Source organism: Chiloscyllium plagiosum, unplaced genomic scaffold (genome assembly GCF_037043375.1).
Source record: "Chiloscyllium plagiosum isolate Xiang-an unplaced genomic scaffold, Cpla_swu_hap1 HiC_scaffold_16, whole genome shotgun sequence".
NCBI classification, from domain to species: domain Eukaryota; kingdom Metazoa; phylum Chordata; class Chondrichthyes; order Orectolobiformes; family Hemiscylliidae; genus Chiloscyllium; species Chiloscyllium plagiosum.
The window spans coordinates 15619740-15640000 of NW_028270154.1; the positions used below are offsets into that span (position 1 = coordinate 15619740).

The 20261-nt window shown below is 42.1% G+C and overlaps 1 protein-coding gene across 4 annotated transcripts in view; it reads left to right on the plus strand.

The window, feature by feature from the left end:
• LOC122556483 (glutamate receptor 1) overlaps positions 1-20261 on the plus strand; it is a 208569-nt gene that overhangs the window by 59242 nt on the left and 129066 nt on the right. For all 4 annotated transcript variants that reach the window (XM_043703159.2, XM_043703161.2, XM_043703160.2 and 1 more), the window contains exons 3-4: positions 16936-17175; positions 18711-18895. In XM_043703159.2, the coding sequence (XP_043559094.1) occupies positions 16936-17175; positions 18711-18895 (425 nt within the window). The remainder of the gene's footprint in view (positions 1-16935; positions 17176-18710; positions 18896-20261) is intronic.

Below are 20261 nucleotides of genomic sequence, written 5' to 3' on the forward strand. Positions count from 1 at the left end.
TGTTAAACAAGCAAGCCTTGAGCAAAATTAATAGTAAAATAAACATTTTTTTCATATTCTGCGTCTTACCTTGCTATAAATTAATTAGTAACAATTTTTTTCATAATCCACATACTATAATCAACCTTCCAAGTTCATCCTTTTCTTAACCAAAAACTTATAATATGTTTAAGTACAAAGTGACCACAGCAGAAATTGATTTCCTTTCATGTTCTTATAACTCCTCAAATCACCAGGCATCTCTCTTCATTATTTCTGGAACAAGCTCTTTTTTTGTGAAATAGTCTGAAATGAATCATAAAGACCATAGAACCCCTATGGTGTGAAAGAGGTCTTTCAGCCCATGAGGTACACATTGACCCTCCAAAGTGCAGCCCACATAGACTCATCCCTCTACTCCATCTCTGTAATCCTGCATTTCCGCTGGCTAATCAGCCTAGCCTGCACATCCCTGGGCAATTTCCCATGGCCAATCCACCTAATCTGCACAGCTTCGGACAGTGGGAGGAAACCAGAGCACCTGGAGGAAACCCACACAGACACGGGGAGAATGTGCAAGCTCCAAAAAGATAGTTTCCCGAGAATAGAATCGAACCCAGATCCTTGACGTTATGAGGCAGCAGTGCTAACCCCTGAGCCACCCTGCTGCCAACCAGTTTATCTTTTTGATGCCAGTAAAACATTGCTTGGGCTTCTTTAAACTGAATGCAAGGTCCTTTTAACAGGATAGACCCAGATCAATACACTGGACTCACACTGCATCAGTCAACCCATGATCACATTTGTTGCAGCTTCCACTCTCTGTCAACTGATTCTTTAGGAAGTTTCAAAAATAATTTCCTTTGAAATCTTTTACCTTGCAAAAATGCAGCCTTTACATCAATTCATTTATATTCTCAAGAGTACTTTGCTGCAAGAGCCAGGATCTTGAAGATTTATTTTCCTGCACCAGGGGATTCTGCAGTAGCATGTTGATCACCAAGTTTCTCTTCAAAATTCTGAGCCTGCACTTTGGCTTCAGTCATTTTTCCTCAGGGAGCATTTCTTCCCTGCATATCGACCTATGCAATAAGGCTGACTATTCTCTGTCACCAAATTCCTTCGAGCTCTTTAAAACTCCATGATCACAAGGTCGTCTACCTCTTTTGGAATTCTCAACATGTTCCATAATCTTTTCTTGTCAAACTTTAACCTTTGCTCACTCGTCAATCTCGTTCCAGAACTGCTGCTCCAAGATTTCACCTTTCTATGATCTGAATTCCTTGTCCAAATTTGTGATCTTTTCCGAGGGTCATGTTCACATCCAGGTTCACTTGCAAAACTCAGACTGTGTTTTCTAGCCTCCCACATCTTTATCTCATTTTGCCAGTCCATGGACATTATCTCCTTTTCCTCATGTTCCACATTTAGCTAGTGTTTGCATTTGCCACTGGCTTTCCCCACTCTGCCTATAATGGTGGCAGTCTTGTATTCACTGGCCCCCTAAATACCTTGTTCTGTTTTACTTTGTTCAAATTCAGTGAGCCTCCATCTCATAACAGTCCAATATATATGTATGCAAATTGCATGCAGCACTTAGTACGACTTGTTCAGATTCTGCCAGTGTGTAATGAGTGCCAGTTAATCCTGAGTAATGCATCATATCAGTTTGTTTGCAATGCAGTGAAGTTATTGGGTTTTTTCCCATACCTAACCTATACTTTTCCACTGTTCCTGTCCTTCTTTTGTATAATGGATTCACAACCCCGGTTTGATATTTATTCCCAATATTTAGATAATGGTGAAAGGCTCACCAAATTCCGTCTGAAACTTCAGCCGTAGTGAATGCATTTGTCAGTGCATGCAGGACATTCTAGTGCTCCAAAGCAAACAGAGCTAAATCTGGGGGTTTCCCAAAGGTTTCTCATTATCAAAAGAATTTTTGGATTTCTGGCAATGGATCCGGAAACCCCAGTATTTGCAGTCAGGGCAGATGTTAATTTACAACCTTGTTTGGTCACTAAGATTTTACGAAGCACATCATCAATTTCCCCCTTGATTTCTTTCACACTCTCCATTGCTGAAGAAGTTTTCTGCTACCATGTTCATTCCCACAATGTTCATATTTTCACACATATCCCCACATTTATCATCAGCAATTTCTTCCCCATAGGGGCAGCACGGTGGCTCAGTGGTTAGCAATGCTGCCAGGGACCCAGGTTCGATTCCAAACTTGGGGACTCTCTGTGTGGAGTTTGCATATTCTTCCCGTGTCTATGGGGTTTCCTCTGGATGCTCTGGTTTCCTCCCAGAGTCCAAAGATGTGCAGCTCAGGTGCATTGGCCATGTTAAGTTGCCCATAGTGTTAGGTGCTTTCGTCAGAGGGAAATGGGTCTGGGTGGGTTTCCCATCAGAGGGTTGATATGGTCTTGTTGGGCCGAAGGGCCTGTTTCCACACTGTAGGGAATCTAATCTAGTTCAGAATTTCGGTGCTGCCACCTGTTCAATCCCTATCGATTTCTCCATTACCTTGTCTGGTATTACTCTTTTCTCTGTACGATATATTGTAGTTGATTAATCTAATTCCATATTTATGAAGTGAAAAATGCAAATGATTTTTCTGTTTCCATTACTTTCATTCCATTGCTACAGTTTTGTTATAAGTCTCTTGCGAATGGGAATTCACTATGGACAGTGATGGTGTTCTTTCATTTCTTTTAATAGAAATCATATCCCTTCGCTAATCTCACCTATAGTTTAATGTACTCATCGTCCCTACGCCTACATCCTTTAGTAGAGTTTTAACTTGGGAGAAGATAGAAAGTCAAATTGCTGATATACTTTTAAGACAATTAGCTCTTTTTTTACCCCTGTAAACTTCTATCCACAGGTGCCAATCACATCTTTATAACAATAGAAAGTGCTGGAGAAAGTCAGCAGGCTCTGGCAGGATTTGTGGAGAGAAAAACAGAATTCACATTTTGAGTCCAAGTCTCTTCAGAACTGCTGGGAAGTGACAAAGTGACCTCTACTTTCCCAGTCTATCCATAAGAATAATCTTGGCCAATCAGTTGTTTGCCATTTCAGTTCTCCATCTTACTCTCATGAAACCTTGAATGTCTATGCACCTCACAGTTTTCAGGACTCAACTCTGAGTTCAGCACCTTCAAATCATACTGTCCTTCATTTTGATTACACTCCCCTCACCCCAGTGTCTCATTTGCACGTGTCTGCTTTCAGAGAGAGCTGACCTATTTTCCAATATTCCTAACAATAATATTCATTCACATCTCTCCTTCTCTCACTACACTCCCCTTGCCTTTGGTTCTGGGCATCTTTTCCACTTGCTTCTCTTCCCCCTTTGTGAACAGCATAGAAAAAAAAAATATTTTCCAGTTCCCTACAGCTCAGAGGAAGAATCATAAAATGTTAACTCTGTTGCTGTCTTGTTGTGCCTCATGAGGATAGCATGCTTGAAATCGAGCCTTGCTATTCCTGGATTCATTGCAAAAGTCCAAGGTTTTAAAAAGTGCTATTTGTCTTTGCGACACAGCTTGACAGAAAGCACAGAGAGGTTTTTGTACCTAAAAAGAATTACTATTTATTACAGATAAATAGATTCTAACTACAGATAAACAATTATGAACATGGACATTTAACTCTTCTACTTAAAATTCTAATCCCCTTATAAGCTGCCCCTCTGCACAGAGGCACAGAGAGGCTCTTAAAATGAATGCTGACATTACAGTTGTCTTCCTAAATGCCAGCTAAACCTGTTTGCTAACCTTAAGAAAATCCTGAACTGAGACTCCCAATTCCATTTGTGCTTCAGACTTCTGATGCCTTTCTCTGTTTAGAAAATAGTCTATGCTTCTATTCTTCCTATCAAAGTGCATAAACTCACACTTTCCCACAGTATTCCATCTACCATCTCTTTGCATTTTTCTAGTCTGTCCAAGTCCTTCTGCAGCCTCCCCACTTCCTTAACACACTGTCTGTTACTCCATCAGTCTTTGTGTCATCTTCAGCCCTAGCAATAATGCCCTCAGTCCTTCATCCAGTTTGTTAATGTATAATGTGAATAGTTGTGATCCCAACACGGACCTGTGCAGAACTCCACTAGTCACCAGCTGCCATCCTGAAAAAAGACCTCTTTATCCTTACTCTGTCTGCCAGTCAGCCAATCCTCTATCAATGCCAGTACCTTGCCCCTAACACCATGAGTCATTATCTTATTTAGCAAACTCCTGTGCAGCACTTGTTAAAGGCCTTCTGGGAATCCAAATGGATCATATCCACTGGCTCTCCTTTGCCTAACTTTCTCACTACCTCCTCAAAGAATTCTTTGTCATGCCTATTTTACCATGCACTTCCAAGAACTCTACCATCTCATCCTTTTTAATGGATTCTAAAATCTTGCCAACAACCAAGGTCAGGCTAACTGGCCGATAGTTTCCTGTCTTCAGCCTCCCTCCCTTCTTAAACAGAGTTATTACATTAGCAGTTTTCCACTCCTATGGGACTCTCCCTGACTCCAGTGATTCCTGAAAATCACCATCAATATTTCCCCTATTTACCTTTATTCTGAAAGTAATCTATCATAGATGGCCAAATTATTGGCTTTCACCAACCAATGAACATATGATTACCTGTGATGTCACTCTTTTGTGATGGGCCCTGGTCATAGGCTTCAACTCGTCCTGTTAAAAAATACACTTTATAAACTATGCGCCCCCCACTGCATCGAATTGCCACTTTGCCTCCAAATTCCCCAAACTATCTACTCACTCTGGCTATGTCTCACTCACTCCTTTCTGGCCTGCAAAGCTTATGTATAAAAATGGTTATGAAGATTTATTAATTTAAAGACAGCGCTAATAGCAACTAAAAAAGGAAGATAAATACCTCAGGATTGAGATGAAGAGCAAAAACATCTTCTCTTCCAGTAGTCCGATGGTTTCTGACAAAAAGTTCACATCCCCCAAGTTCTTCAGCCACTTGGGAGCCAGTCTCTTAGTTGTTGGCAAGCAGAAGGCCTGTATCATTGGTGGCTAGTCACTAGTCCATAGACTATTCAGGTACTAGTTGTCAGCCAAAACTCCATTCACACACGCCACCCAGCTCGACCTCATCTACAAACTAGGCTTCCGTGTCTGAACAGGCAGCTGTGGAAACAGTACTTACAATAAGTGTCAGGTTACTCACTTTTAAAAGTGCAGCAATCCTTCAATAATCCTTGTTTCTTTTCTAAATAAAGCAATCCTTTTCGCATTTCAGTCCACAATTAAAAGTGCAGAAAAATAATAAAATTACACGCTCCTCGGGTGCCGCCAGAACTGCTGAGTTTTTGTCGCATCTTATGTTTTCATTTCAGATCTCCCAAGTCTGTTTTTAACAGCTCTTTAATGATTTATCAGAGAAGTCAGGTCTTTTCAAAGGAATAATGTCCAGATTGTGTAAACTGTAAATCCATTGATTTCTAAAAAAAAAGTCTGGTTATGCTTCATGGTGCAAATTACTACAGATGCTGGAATCTGTACTGAAAACAACAAATGCTGGAGATCACAGCGGGTCAGGCAGCATCCATGGAGAGAGAGCAAGCTAACGTTTTGTGCCAAAATGACTCTTCAATAGAGCTGATGTGATGTGTGGAGGGGGCAGTAATTATTGCTATAGATGAAAGGGGAGTGGTTGGATTGCTGGGGGAGAAAGGATGTTGATAGTTCAGAATAAGTGATATGTTTCATATCAGGTTTCATTTGAGCCTTTTTTCAGAGATAGCCTGCTCAACGGGGTGTCACTAATTTGAAACTGTCTGTCTTGTTAAAATAGAGTATCACAGCTATTTTATTGTGAATCATGACTCTTATTGATTTAAGTACATTGTCATAACTAAACTTAAAGTAGGCAGGAACCTGAATTTCCTTACTCTCACTTTGGTCCTTATTAATTAAAGAATTTAAGTAATGGAGTGCCACAAGGATCAGTGCTGGGTCCTTTACTTTTTGTCATTTACATAAATGATTTGCATGCAAGCACAAGGGGTACAGTTAGTAAGTTTGCAGATGACACCAAAATTGGAGGTGTAGTGGACAGTTACCTCAGATTACAATAGGATCTGGACCAGATGGGCCCATGGGCTGAGAAGTGGCAGATGGAGTTTAATTCAGATAAATGCGAGGCGCTGCATTTTGGGAAAGCAAATCTTAGCAGGACTTATACACTTAATGGTAAAGTCTTAGGGAGTGTTGCTGAACAAAGAGATCTTGGAGTGCAGGTTCATAGCTCCTTGAAAGTGGAGTCGCAGGTAGATAGGATAGTGAAGAAGGCGTTTGGTCTGCTTTTCTTTTTTGGTCAGAGTATTGAGTACAGGTGTTGGGAGGTCATGTTGCGGCAGTACAGGACATTGGTTAGGCCACTGTTGGAATATTGCATGCAATTCTGGTCTCCTTCCTATCGGAAAGATGTTGTGAAACTTGAAAGGGTTCAGAAAAGATTTACAAGGATATTGCCAGGGTTGGAGGATTTGAGCTATAGGGAGAGGCTAAACGGGCTGGGGCTGTTTTCCCTGGAGAGTCGAAGGCTAGGGGGTGACCTTATAGAGGTTTACAAAATTATGAGGGGCATGGATAGGGTAAATAGGCAAAGTTTTTTCCCTGGGATCGGGGAGTCCAGAACTAGAGGGCATAGGTTTAGGGTGAGAAGGGAAAGATATAAAAGAGACCTATGGGGCAACTTTTTCATGCAGAGGGTGGTACGTGTATAGAATGAGCTGCCAGAGGAGGTGGTGGAGGCTGGTACAATTGCAACATTTAAAAGGCATTTGGAAGGGTATATGAATAGGAAGGATTTGGAGGGATATGGGCCGGATGCTGGCAGGTGGGACTAGATTGGGTTGGGATATCTGGTCAGCATGGACGGGTTGGACCGAGGGGTCTGTTTCCATCTGTACATCTCAATGACTAATATTTTAACCAATCCACTTCACATATTGTCGATGTGCAACTCCTGTTCAACGGAGTACAGTTAAATGAGTTTATGACTAAGACATTCATTACTGAGCTGAAGCTTCTTGTGACTAATAAAACTTTATCTGTCTGATTTTTCTAAACTTTCCATATTGTGCATAACTTTGAATACCTTGTTATTTCTTTTAGAATAGCTCATCGCGTAATTGTACTTTGAGTCACATCTTGGGCATTCCTGGTTCAATCTACATTTATAGTTTCTTAATTCCAGTTGTCTGTTGTTATTATGAGAGGTATTTGTATCCTCACTCCTTTTAGTTATTGATGAATTCGATCTGTATCTGGGCATTGTTGCATTGCCACTGACATTGGTCTCTGGATTCTTTGAGTAACGAACGAATATTCCATTTGACTCATGAAGGCCACTGAGAATGAATGTAATTTGTTCCAAAAGCGTCATTCCAACTGAAAATCTAACTCCAGTTAATATTAGGATTCTGTTCATGTTCAACACAATAACATAGTTCAATAATTTAAAGCTGTACACTGAGTTAGGAATCTCCAAATTGAATTTTTTTTTCAAACTTGCATATAGCCTGTTAAACTCCAGTTTTAAATATTTATTTTTTCATGGGACATGGGCACCACTGACTAGACCAGTGTTTATTACCTATCGATAAGTGACCTTGAAGAGGACATATGGGGAGACCAACTAAGCATATGAATCAAAATGGAATACAGAGCTATGATGGTATTGATAGATAGGTAAAAACAATGACTGCAGATGCTGGAAACCAGATTCTGGATTAATGGTGCTGGAAAGGCACAGCAGTTCAGGCAGCATCCGAGGAGCAGTAAAATCGACGTTTCGGGCAAAAGCCCTTCATCAGGAATACAGGCAGAGTGCCTGAAGGATGAAGAGATAAATGAGAGGAGGGTGGGGGTGGGGAGAAAGTAACATAGAGTACAATAGGTGAGTGGGGGAGGGGATGAAGGTGATAGGTCAGGGAGGAGGGTGGAGTGGATAGCTTTTCCACCTATCCACTCCACCCTCCTCCCTGAGCTATCATCTTCATCCCCTCCCCCTCTCATCTTTACTGCTCCTCGGATGCTGCCTGAACTGGTATTGATAGATGAGTAAAGGTGAGAGAGGACTCAAGTGGAACATATACAAGTTTGGGATGTGCAGAGAGATCTTGGTGTCCATGTTCATAGATCCCTGAAAGTTGCTACCCAGTTGATAGTTCTGTTAAGAAGGCATGTGATGTGTTAGGTTTTATTGGTAGAGGGATTGAGTTCCAGAGCCGTGATGTCATGCTGCAACTATACAAATTGCTAGTGCGACCGCGCTTGGAATATTGTGTACATTTCTGGTCGCCCCATTACAGGAAGGATGTGGAAGCATTGGAAAAGGTGCAGAGTACGTTTACCAGATTGTTGCCTGGTCTGGAGGGAAGCTCTTATGATGAAAGGCTGAGAAACTTGGGTCTGTTCTCGTTGGAAAGAAAAGGGCCAAGGGGGGATTTGATAGAGATATACACGATGATCAGAGGATTAGATAGGTTGGACAGTGTAAGTCTTTTTCCAAGGATGATGACTTCAGCTTGTACAAATGTGTATAACTACAAATCGAGGGGTGATAGATTTAAGACAGATGTCAGAGGCAGGTTCTTTACTCAGAGAGTGGTAAGGGCGTGGAATGCCCTGCTTGCCAATGTAGTTAACTCAGCCACTTTAGGGATATTTAAATAATCCTTGGATAAGCACATGGATGATGCTGGGATAGTGTAGGGGGATAGGCTTAGATTAGTTCACAGCTTGGCGCAACATTGAGGGTCGAAGGGCCTGTTCTGTGCTGTATTGTTCTATGTTCTATGTTCTTAAGAATGCCCTTGAATGCCAATGCCCTTGCCCTTGCAGCCAAGATCGATCAGAATAACACCTGGGCTAAATAGGGTTAAATGATGAGGTTAAAAATCACACAACACCAGGTTATAATCCAACAGGTCTACTTGGATGTACAAGCATTCGGAGCACTGCTTCTTAACTTTGTCTACCCCAATTCAACACTGGCACCTCCACATTATAAATGATAAGGACTAGATTTGCATTCCAATAAATTTAAAAGATTAAGGGTACAACTGATTGAGATGCTGAAGGTGCTGAGAGGAGTTGGTCAGGTAGATTGAAGCCACTTCTTCTGGAGAGTCAGATAGTGGTGTACAAACTCACCCTGGGCATTGTGTTCCGGAGTCAGGTGAGTAAAAGTAAATTACTCTCAGTCACTGGGATAGGGCCGTCAGCCACACAAGGACCCATAGAACCCAGGATCAGTGACCCAGAATTTCCTACCCGGACAATCATACTTACAAACATATGTTGGCACAACTGCTTAACTGCTTGAAATTTTCATTCTTAGCTTCAAACCTCTTCTCCTATTCATTATTTCTATAAACCCCTCCAAATAGGTTACCCTTTGCAACTTCAATACCTTGCAACCAGTGTTTTTGAAGTGCAGTCAGTATTGGAACCTAGGAACCAAGCTAGCCATTTTGCCTACAGCAAGGTGCACAACCAGCAGTGAGAGACATCTAATTTCATGGTGTTGGTGAGACAAATCTTGACTGAGGAAGATGGGGAAATTTTTTATTGCTTTTCTTTGAAATAGTGCCTAGCAGATTTTTAATTTACAAAGAAATTGATGAACAAATCTCCTATCTTTTCAATAAGTTCACCTCTCTTTCCAACTCCAGAGAGTATAGGTCCATTCAACTAAACTTTCCTCATGGAACAAAAGTAAAATAAGAACTGTGGATGCTGGATATCTGATTGTTTTTGGTTTTGGTGTAAAATCAAATCTTAATGATCAATGAGATGACTCTAAAAATATTGCCGTGTTCAGGTAAATGTAAGAGAATGTGGTGGAACTACACCTGGAGTGTCATGTACAGTTTTGCCCCCCCCATGCCTAAGGAACGATATACTTACCATAGATGGGATGCTACAAAGGTTCACCAGATTGATTCCTGGAGTGGGAGAGTTGTTCTATGAGGGGATTAAAACATAAATTGCTGGAGAAACTCAACAGTTCTGCAGTGTCTGTGGAGAGAAAGTAGGGTTAACATTTCAAGTCAAAAGACCCTTCTTCAGAACAGTGTCACTGGAACTGAAAGGTTAACTCTGCTTTCTCTCTACAGATACTGCCAGACCTGCTGAGTTTCTCCAGCAATGTTTGTTTTCGTTTCAGATATCCAGCATCCATAGTTCTCTGTTTTATTTTTGTTCTATGAGGTAAGTTTAGTCGAATGAGCCTGTACTCTCTGGAGTTTGGAAGGAGAATTGAGCTTATTGAAAAGTTAGGAGATTTGTTTGTCAATTTCTTTGGAAGTTCCATGTGGACCAGCAGTTCTGTGAACTGTTGTTTTCTTGATGGGACAGTGTTCCTCATTGCAGTCATTAAAAAGCATTGCTTGTATCAGACAGGTAGTCCCCAAGAGTCAACACTGAAAATGGCACCATGTGAACAAATTTCTCACAAAGGTTTGGAAGGGACTTGACAGGGTCAATGCTGAGGCCATTGGGACTGAGATGAGAAATTTCTTCATTCAGAGGATTGTAAATCTTTGCACTCCGGATGGAAGATTCTCAGTTGCTCAGCATATCTAAGGCTTTATGAAGTTGCAAGTGTATCCAGGGAGATTGGGCAGGAAAGCAGTGTTGAGTCTTGACGATTATTCATTATCATATCAAATGATTGGAGGGGCTTGAATAACCTAATCCTCTTGCTTTTTTAAATGCCAGTTTTTTCAATAATGCCCACATCCTAGGAATAAATTACAACGATAGCTTGCTTCTACATCGCATTTTTAATGCTATAAAATATTCCAAGGTGTGTTCCTGATGTGAGATAATTGTTCTATGAGGAGACTAACACAGAAATTGCTGGTTTTGCAGTATTCCAGGAACATTTCCAGCAAATTTGCCACTGAGGTGGATATGAAGGTATTAGCTTAGATGGCCAAATGTTTGATTAAAGTACTCAAATGTTTAAGTATATCAAAGGAGCAAAATTAGATGGAGCACTCAGCAGACTGAGGCAAGCACTTCCAAAGCATAGGGCCTGGGCAGCTGAAGGCAAGACACTTAAAATTGTTTAAAACAGAGAACTGTGGATGCTGGAAATCAGAAACAAAAGCAGAAATTGCTGGTGAAACTCAGCAGGTCTGGCAGTATCTGTGGAGAGAAAGCAGAGTTAATGTTTCAAGTTCAGTGACTGTTCATCAGGACTTAAAATTGGGGATGTTCAAAAGCCCAGATTTGGATGAGCTCAGAAATCTTGAAGGGTTATGTGTTTGGAGGGGTTTACAGAAATAGTGAATAGGAAAAGAGGTTTGAAGTTAAGATTGAAAATTTCAAGGTTGAGACACAACCTCAGCAGTTGTGGCCAATCACTTGCTTATAAGTATGATTGTCCAGTAGGAAATTCAGTGTCACTGATCCTGCGTTCAACGGGTCCTTGTGTGGCTGATGGCCCTATCCCAGAGACACATGTCGAACCACACATTCAGCAAGTGTTTTCGGGAGGTAGAATTACTCCTTGCCTCAGGATTGCTGGCGTTCCTTTTTCTGATTCCTTTTCCATTTGACCACTTGCTCAAAGAACTGCATCTCCTCATACAGAAGGCTCCTCCAAGTTGGTTTACCTAAGCAGTAGCTAGTGGAGGACAGTAAACATAGGGGTACAGGATAACGGGTGAACAGAACTTGGCACAAATAAGAAAATGGCAGCAGAGTGACTTCATATTTACACAGGGATGAAAATGGGAGATTCATCAGAAGTGGATGAGAATAGGTTTGTCCGGATATAACTAGAGCATAGTTGAGGCCTTTGGCAACTGACGAGCTAAGGCAGGGGCAGAGGACAAAGTTAAAAATCACACAACACCAGGTTATAGTCCAACAGGTTTAATTGGAAGCACACTAGCTTTCGGAGCGACGCTCCTTCATCAGGTGATTGTGGAGGGCTCGATTGTAACACAGAATTTATAGCAAAAATTTGCAGTGTGATGTAACTGAAATTATACATTGAAAAATTGATTGTCTGTTAAGCCTTTCATTTGTTAGAATACAGTGATAGTTTCACTTCTTTCACGTGTAAATCACAAAACCCTTTTTTTTAAAGTTGCATTCTCGGGTTAGCTGTTAACAATGATGATAGCTAGACAATATGTTGAAGGTGTTAGCCCCTGTGTTCTCTGTCTATGACCTGATGTTTAGATTGATTCTAATCTAAAAAGTGAGATAACAGAGTTTTACATAAATTCATGCAGTTTTTGAGCTCAGAGTTCTACATGAATGTATGCAGTTTTTGAGCAAAGTGCAATGTAACTCTGCAAGTACAAATTCACCCCACAAAATATATGTGTGCATGTGGGTCTTTGTCTGTCTGTGTGTGTCTGTCTGTCTGGGGTGGGGATTGTGAGTGTGAGAAAGTGTGTGTATGTGTGTGTGTGTGTAGTGAGTGCAGAGTGTCTTAAGTCTGTGAGGGGGTGCATGTGTGAGTGTGGGAGTGTGTGTGTCTATAAGGATGTGTGTGGGTGTCTGTGTGCACGTCTGTGTGTACCTCTGTCTGTGTGTGTGTAGGAATACCTGTGTGTGTGTAGTGCAATGGTGATCACCTGTAATGTGACATGAACCCAAGGTCCCGTTTGAGGCCCTCCCTATGGGTACCGAACTTAGCTATCAGCCTCTGCTCGGCCACTTTCCTCTGCTGCCTGTCCCGAAGTCCACCTTGGAGGATGGTCACCCGAAGGTCCGAGGCTGAATGTCCTGGATCACTGAAGTGTTCCCCACTGGGAGGGAACCCTCCTGTCTGTTGATTGTTGTGCGGTGCCCATTCATCTGTTGTCGTAGCCTTTGCTCGGTTTCCCCAATGTACCATGCCTCCGGGCATCCTTGCCTGCAACGTATAAGATAGACAACGTTGGCTGAGTCACATGAGTACCTGCCATGTACAAGGTGGAAGGTCTTCCCATGCGTAATAGTCGTTCAAAGTCTGTGAGAAGATTTCTAGCTCGGGTGCTCGTTGTTGTGGTTCTGTTTGCCGAGCTGGGAATTTGTGTTGCAGAAGTTTCGTCCCCTGTCTAGGTGACATCCTCAGTGCTTGGGAGCCTCCTGTGAAATGCTTCTGTGATCTTTCCTCCGGCATTTGTAGTGGTTTGAATCTGCCAGCTGGAACTGACAACCGGAAGCGGCAGATTCAAACCACTACAAATGCTGGAGGAAAGATCACAGAAGCATTTCACAGGAGGCTCCCAAGCACTGAGGATGTCACCTAGACAGGGGACGAAACGTCTGCAACACAAATTTCCAGCTCGGTGAACAGAACCACAACAGTAATAGTGGTATCTATGTCCACAATCTGACACGTCTTGCACCGTCCACCGTGACAGGGTTGTATGGAGTTGTCCTGAGAGCCGGGCAGTTTGCTACGAACAATGATCTGTTTGAGGTTTGGCGGTTGTTTAAAGGCAAGTAGTGGAGGTGTGGGGAAGGTCTTGGTGAGGTGCTCATCCTCATTGATAATGTGTTGCAGGTCACGAAGAACATGCGTAATGTTTTAACCCCTGGGAAGTACTGAACAACGAAGGGTACCCTGTCAGTTGCAGCACGTGTCTGTCTCCTGAGGAGGTCGTTACGGTTCCTTGCTGTGACATGTCGGAACTGGCGGTCGATGAGTTGAGCATCGTTCCCCGTTCTTGTGAGGGCATCCTTGAGTACTTCCAGGTGTCCGTCACGTTCCTCCTCATCTGAGCAGATTCGGTGTATGCGTAGGGCTTGTCCATAGGGAATGGCTGTTTTAATATGTTTTGGGTGGAAGCTGGAGAAGTGTAGCATTGTGAGGTTGTCTGTGGGTTTGCGGTAGAGTGTGGTGCTGAGGTGTCCATCCTTGATGGAGACGCATGTGTCCAAGAATGAGACAGACAGTCGAGAGTAGTCCATGGTGAGTTTGATGGTGGGATGAAACTTGTTGATGTCACTGTGTAGTTTTATCAGTGACTCCTCGCCATAGGTCCAGAGGAAGAAAATGTCATCAATGTACCTGGTGTACAATGTTGGTTGGAGATCCTGCATAGAGAAAAAATCTTGTTCGAATCTGTGCATAAAAATGTTGGCATGTTGGGGTGCAAATTTGGTCCCCATGGCTGTTCCGTGTGTCTGGATGAAGAACTGGTTGTCAAAGGTGAAGACGTTATGATCGAGGATAAAGCGGATGAGTTGTAGGATGGTGTTTGGAGATTGGCAGTTGTTGGTGTTGAGTACTGAGGCTGTTGCCGTGATGCCATCCTTGTGGGGGTTGCTGGTGTAGAGTGCAGAAACGTCCATTGTGACGAGGAATGTTCCCGTTTCGACTGGTCCGTGGGTGCTGAGTTTCTGTAAGAAATCTGTAGTGTCGTGACAGAAGCTGGAGATCCCCTATACAATAGGTTTCAAGATGCCTTCCACATAGCCGGAGAGATTCTCACATAGGGTCCCATTGCCCAACATGATGGGACGTCCTGGTGTGTTGGCTTTGTGTACCTTTGGAAGGCAGTAGAAGTCGCCTACACGAGAAGTATGTGGGATGAGGGTGCGTAGGGAGCTCTGAAGGACTGGATCCAAAGTCCTGATCAATGTGTTTAATTCTCGGGTGTCGTCTTTAGTCAGATCAGCTGGTAGTTGCCTGTCGTGTTCCTGGTTGTTCAGTTGTCGGTACACTTACTTGGAGTAATCTGTTCTATTCTGAATGACAATGGCTCCTCCTTTATTTGCTGGTTTGATGACAATGTTGTCATTGGTTTTGAGAGCCTGGATGGCATTGCGTTGTGATCGGGTGATGTTTTGCTCTACCTTGTGGGTACTACTGATGAATCTGGCATTTATATATTTCCTGACAGTTTAAGCATACATGTCAAGCCCAGGGCAGCAGCCCTCCGGTGGGTCCATGTTGACAGCTTCTTTGGTCGCTGTTCTAGTTCATCAGTGGGATCACTGCTGGCACCTTGAAAGAATTCCCGGAGTCTCATTCGTCTGATGAACTCCTATATGTCTGCTGCCAGAACCAATGGGTCCATTTTGGTGGTGGAACACACACACTCCCACACTCACACATGCACTCCCTCACAGACTTAAGACACTCTGCACTCACTACATACACACATACACACACTTTCTCACACTCACAACCCCCACCCCAGACAGACACACACAGACAAAGACCCACATACACATATATTTTGTGGGGTGAATTTGTACTTGCAGAGTTACATTGCACTTTGCTCAAAAACTGCATACATTCATGTAGAACTCTGAGCTCAAAAACTGAATGAATTTATGTCAAACTCTGTTATCTCACTTTTTAGATTAGAATCAATCTAAACATCAGGTCATAGACAGAGAACACAGGGGGCTAACACCTTCAACATATTGTCTAGCTATCACCATTGTTAACAGCTAACCCGAGAATGCAACTTTAAAAAAAAGGGTTTTGTGATTTACACGTGAAAGAAGTGAAACTATCACTGTATTCTAACAAATGAAAGGCTTAACAGACAATCAATTTTTCAATGTATAATTTCAGTTACATCACACTGCAAATTTCTGCTATAAATTCTGTGTTACGATCGAGCCCTCCACAATCACCTGATGAAGGAGCGTCGCTCCGAAAGCTAGTGTGCTTCCAATTAAACCTGTTGGACTATAACCTGGTGTTGTGTGATTTTTACCTTTGTACACCCCAGGCCAACACCGGCATCTCCGAATCAGGGGCAGGGTAGAACAACATTACAGAGCTGATGATGTAGCTGTCTTGATGATGGAATGGATATGTAGTCAGAAGCACATCTTGGAGTCAAACATGAAGTCAAGGATGTGAACAGACTCGATGGGGGATGGCATTAGTTACTCGGGAATGGGGCTTGTAACAGGAATTAAATACAGTGGCTTCAATCTAGCCCGAAATTTAATTGAAGGAAATTGACACTGTCGGAGGATTGGATACTGGACAAGCAAGCAGGTAACTTAGCACCAGCAGAGATCTTCAGGTGGAAACACCCAAAGTTTCACTCATCATTGGTATGACACAGGTAAACCCTCCTGCTTAATTTAAACCAGAAACACAGAAAAGATTTATCCTGTGCAGTAATCTGAAAATTCAGAGTCCAAGAACCTATTTCCGAAAGTCACTATTTAAAGTAAAAAGTAACAATTTTATTTTTTAAAATCTAACTTAGGATAATTAACTAACAACTATTTACAACACCTGTCATTTATTTTCCCTTCTGATAAAACCACTAATTAAGATTTACCAAAGTTCAAGTTTCAAAACCAGGCAGCTGTTGAATCTTCCTTTTGTATCTTCCTCTGTTGATTCTCTTCTTCTTAGAATTTCTCTTTCACCAATCGTTGATAGATAAATGTGCCTTTAAGAGAGCTAATTTTTCAGGCAGTCTGCAGATGTTGGTGGCTTGGCAGTTCTCCTCTTAACTGTTCAATTTTTCCCGGTCTTAAAACCCCAAGTATTGGATTGTGCCATTGGCTTTTAAGATTGTCAATATATCAAATTTAAACTTCATTGGAGTTTGGTATTTTTGGGGTATAATTTAAACTGATTGGCCACATTCAAATTTGTTTTTGTATCCGGGCAACCAGCTACTCTAGCTGCTGGTACAAATGTTACAATGTAACTTCTCCAGCACTCTGTGTGCCTCTCAAAGTCCTTCACTCTCTTAAAGGTACACTTCTACACCTTCATAACATCACTTAGATTTTGACTGTCGGACCTAGGTTGTTCTGACAAGACTCCAGCAGAAATGTTTCTCTGCCAGATGCTCATATTTTCATTGTCAATTTCCAACACCTTTTATTTGCATATGATTTTATTTCAGATGAAACCTCTGAGCTTTTGTGATGGACAGAATGTCATTTGGTATTGCATTTTTTATTTCAGTCTGCTCGCTGTTTGCTCGCGGAGTCTACGCGATCTTTGGGTTTTACGACAGGAAGACGGTAAACACACTCACATCGTTTTGTGGAGCCCTGCACCTTTCGTTCATCACTCCCAGCTTCCCCGTCGATACCTCCAACCAGTTTGTCATTCAGATGAGACCTGACCTACAGACTGCTCTCCTCAACCTCATCGAACATTACAAATGGCAGAAGTTTGTGTATATTTACGATGCAGATCGCGGTAAATAAACCTTCATCCCATCCTCCATCGAATCATTATGCAACACATGCGATACCTACTGTTGTAACCACTCTAAATTGCAAACTCCCTGAAAATATTAGGGCTGGCTCATTAATATCTTGATGCCTTTTAGATTTGGAAATCGTGCATAAGATTGGAAATGTGCTAATGCCAGGAAAGTGTAGGAGGATGAAACCAAGGAACTACAGACTAGTCTTTTTAGTGTTGGTTGTGGGGAAACATTTCTTTACAGACTGAAGGAGCGAGAGGTTGAATAAATATCAACTAATTACTGAATGTCAGTGTGGATTTGTTAAAGGTGCAGTCACGTCTGAATAAAAAATGAGAAACTTTCAAGGCTGTCGAGGGATTGCATAACTCTCACAAAGACCAGATCAATGTCCTGTTGTCGTGCAGCGCAATCTTCTAATTGACTGATTTTCTGACTAATGCAGAAAAAACTTTTTTTAACAAACTTCTCAACTTGTCGGGACACCTTCAAAGATAGTTACACATATGCCATAAAGTCTCTGTTCCTGCACCCCTTTAAATTTGCACAATTTAATTGAAGCTGCCTCCCTCTCCTCATCGTCCAACCAAAATCTATCACTTCGCACATCCCTGTGTTTTATTTTATTGACCGTGTGTCTATCCACTTCACCTGACTCAATCTAGATTTTCCTGAAAATCACAGTGGGTCAGACAGCATCTGTGGAGAAAGAGCAAGCTAATGTTTAGAATCTAGATGACTCTTCGAGCACTGATGAAGAGTCATCTTCGTTCGAAACGTTAGCTGACTCACTTTCCACGGATGCTACAAGACCTGCTGAGATTTCCAGCATTCTTTGTTATAAGTACAGATGCCAGCAACTGCAGTAATTTACGTTTAGATTTTCCTGAAGTTTGTTACGATCTTTTTCACTGTTTACTACATTCTGAGCTTCATTTCATCTCAATCTTCGATAAGATGCCTAATGTACTTAATAATATATGTCAGTAATATATATCAAAAAGGCCAACAGTCCTAATAGTGACTACAGGGAACACAACTGCACCCTTCTGTCCCGTCCGAAAAACAACTGTTCATTGTTGTTCACTGACTCTTATCCATTTTAATATCCTGACTTTTACTGTCCCTTCAGTCCCAAAGATTTAATGTTTTTAAAAAGCCAATTTTGGGATATTTTGTCAAAAGTCCCCCAGGCACAACATCAATTGAATTTCCCTCAATAACGTTCTCCATTACTTTAGTCAAACACAATTAATTTTAAACATCAGCATTATCCCACAATTTTCCAACGAACTTTCACAAAAATCTCCCATTATCAGAGATCTGGTTCAAGGAGGGTGGTGGTGGGATTCTGACTAGAAAATATTAAACAGGGAATTCAAGAAGTTCTCCTCAGATAGGACTGAGATGAGGAGAAATGTCTTCACGAAGAGAGTAGGTGAGTGGGTTGAAGGATCACTTGAATGCTGCTTTTCTTTAATGGTAGAGTCTGTGTTGAATATTCAACTCCTTTGTTCCTGCTCAGGACTGTCCGTACTACAGAAGGTGTTGGACACAGCTGCAGAAAAGAACTGGCAAGTGACAGCAGTCAGTATTGAGACTACCACTGAAGAAGGCTACCGGATGCTCTTCAAAGATTTGGACAAGAGAAAGGATAGGCACGTCATCATTGACTGCGAGGCTGATAAACTCACCACCATCATGAATCAGGTGAACACTGAGCAAGCAATGGGCAAGACAACAAACAGGCGCTGTGCTGGCTTATGGCAGTCATTGGACAGACAGGGAACAAGAACTGGGCAATGGAGAGGCAGAGTGATCCAAGAAGAGGCCAGTCAATGGAGGGATAGCTGGGTGATGAGGGAAATAGTAATTGTGACATAGAGGAGGTGGGGTGCAATCAGCTCAGGGGAGGAGCTGGTGGTGGAAGGAGAGATGAGATTGGAATTAGAGTTGGCAACAAGCAGAGGTCAGCAGTGTTGAATAGTTAGAATGTGAAACTGGGAGAAATAAATATATTAAATGCTGTTAGCAGCTGTATTGAAGTCTGAAATTGTCACTTTGGAGCCTCTCTGTCATTCTCTTGAGGACTTGGTGTTATTGGTGGCTGCATTCAGAGAATCCCATCCAGATATAATGGTTATTTAAATACGGAAAGAACCCAATACATTGGTTTTGTAGTGATTGCCTAGACCAAGTACCTTCTCCTGAGCTAGGATGGAGATGTGAAATTTCCACAAGTGGCACATCTACAGGATTCTCTACCACAGAAATCGGTTGTGGCCAAAACACTGATGTTTTTAGGGAGGAATTCGATATAGTTCTTAGGGCTTAAGGGATCAAATGGTATGGAGGAGAATGTGGGAACCAGGGACTGAGATGGATGATCAGCCATGATCATATTGAATGGTGGAGGAGGTTTGAAGAGCTGAATGGCCTACTCCTCCTCCTATTGTCCGTTTCCACCTACTGGAAGCTTGGGTGCCAGTTGAGGTGCTTGGGAAAATGTGGAGCCATCCAGTGTTGAGACTCCGGTGCCATCAAGTGGAGCTGGTTTAAAAAAGTGAAACCAATTGAACCAGGACACAGACGCATCCTTCAAAATTCTGTCCACATGTCAATTTCATTCTCAATCTTTCTGTTGTGCCTATTTCATAATGGGAACCTTTCTGTGGAAACCAATCTGTACTTTGTATTTGCCACCAGTGTTGGCGCTGCATGACAAAAAAAATAGTATTTTTCACAAAGAGATTATTATTAGCAATTGTAGTTTGATAAGGCACAATGTTGTTCTCCGCGTGGCAGTTGAAAGTGAAGAGTAACGATCTATTGAAAACTTGGGTCAAGGGCAAGGTTATCCCTGCTTCTGTGAATTAGTAGGAAAGGGGTGTTCCATTTAGACGGAAATATCACAGTGGGAGATGAGCTGATCTCTCTAACAGTCAGGCTCCCAGAGTTTTAGTCGTGTTTTGTTCAATCCTTTGTGGCTATAATGCTCTCACATCGCAGTCAGTCCTGTTTCTTGATTTCAGTTTTAATAGATGATGTCAGTGAGCTTCAGAACTATCCCATTGAG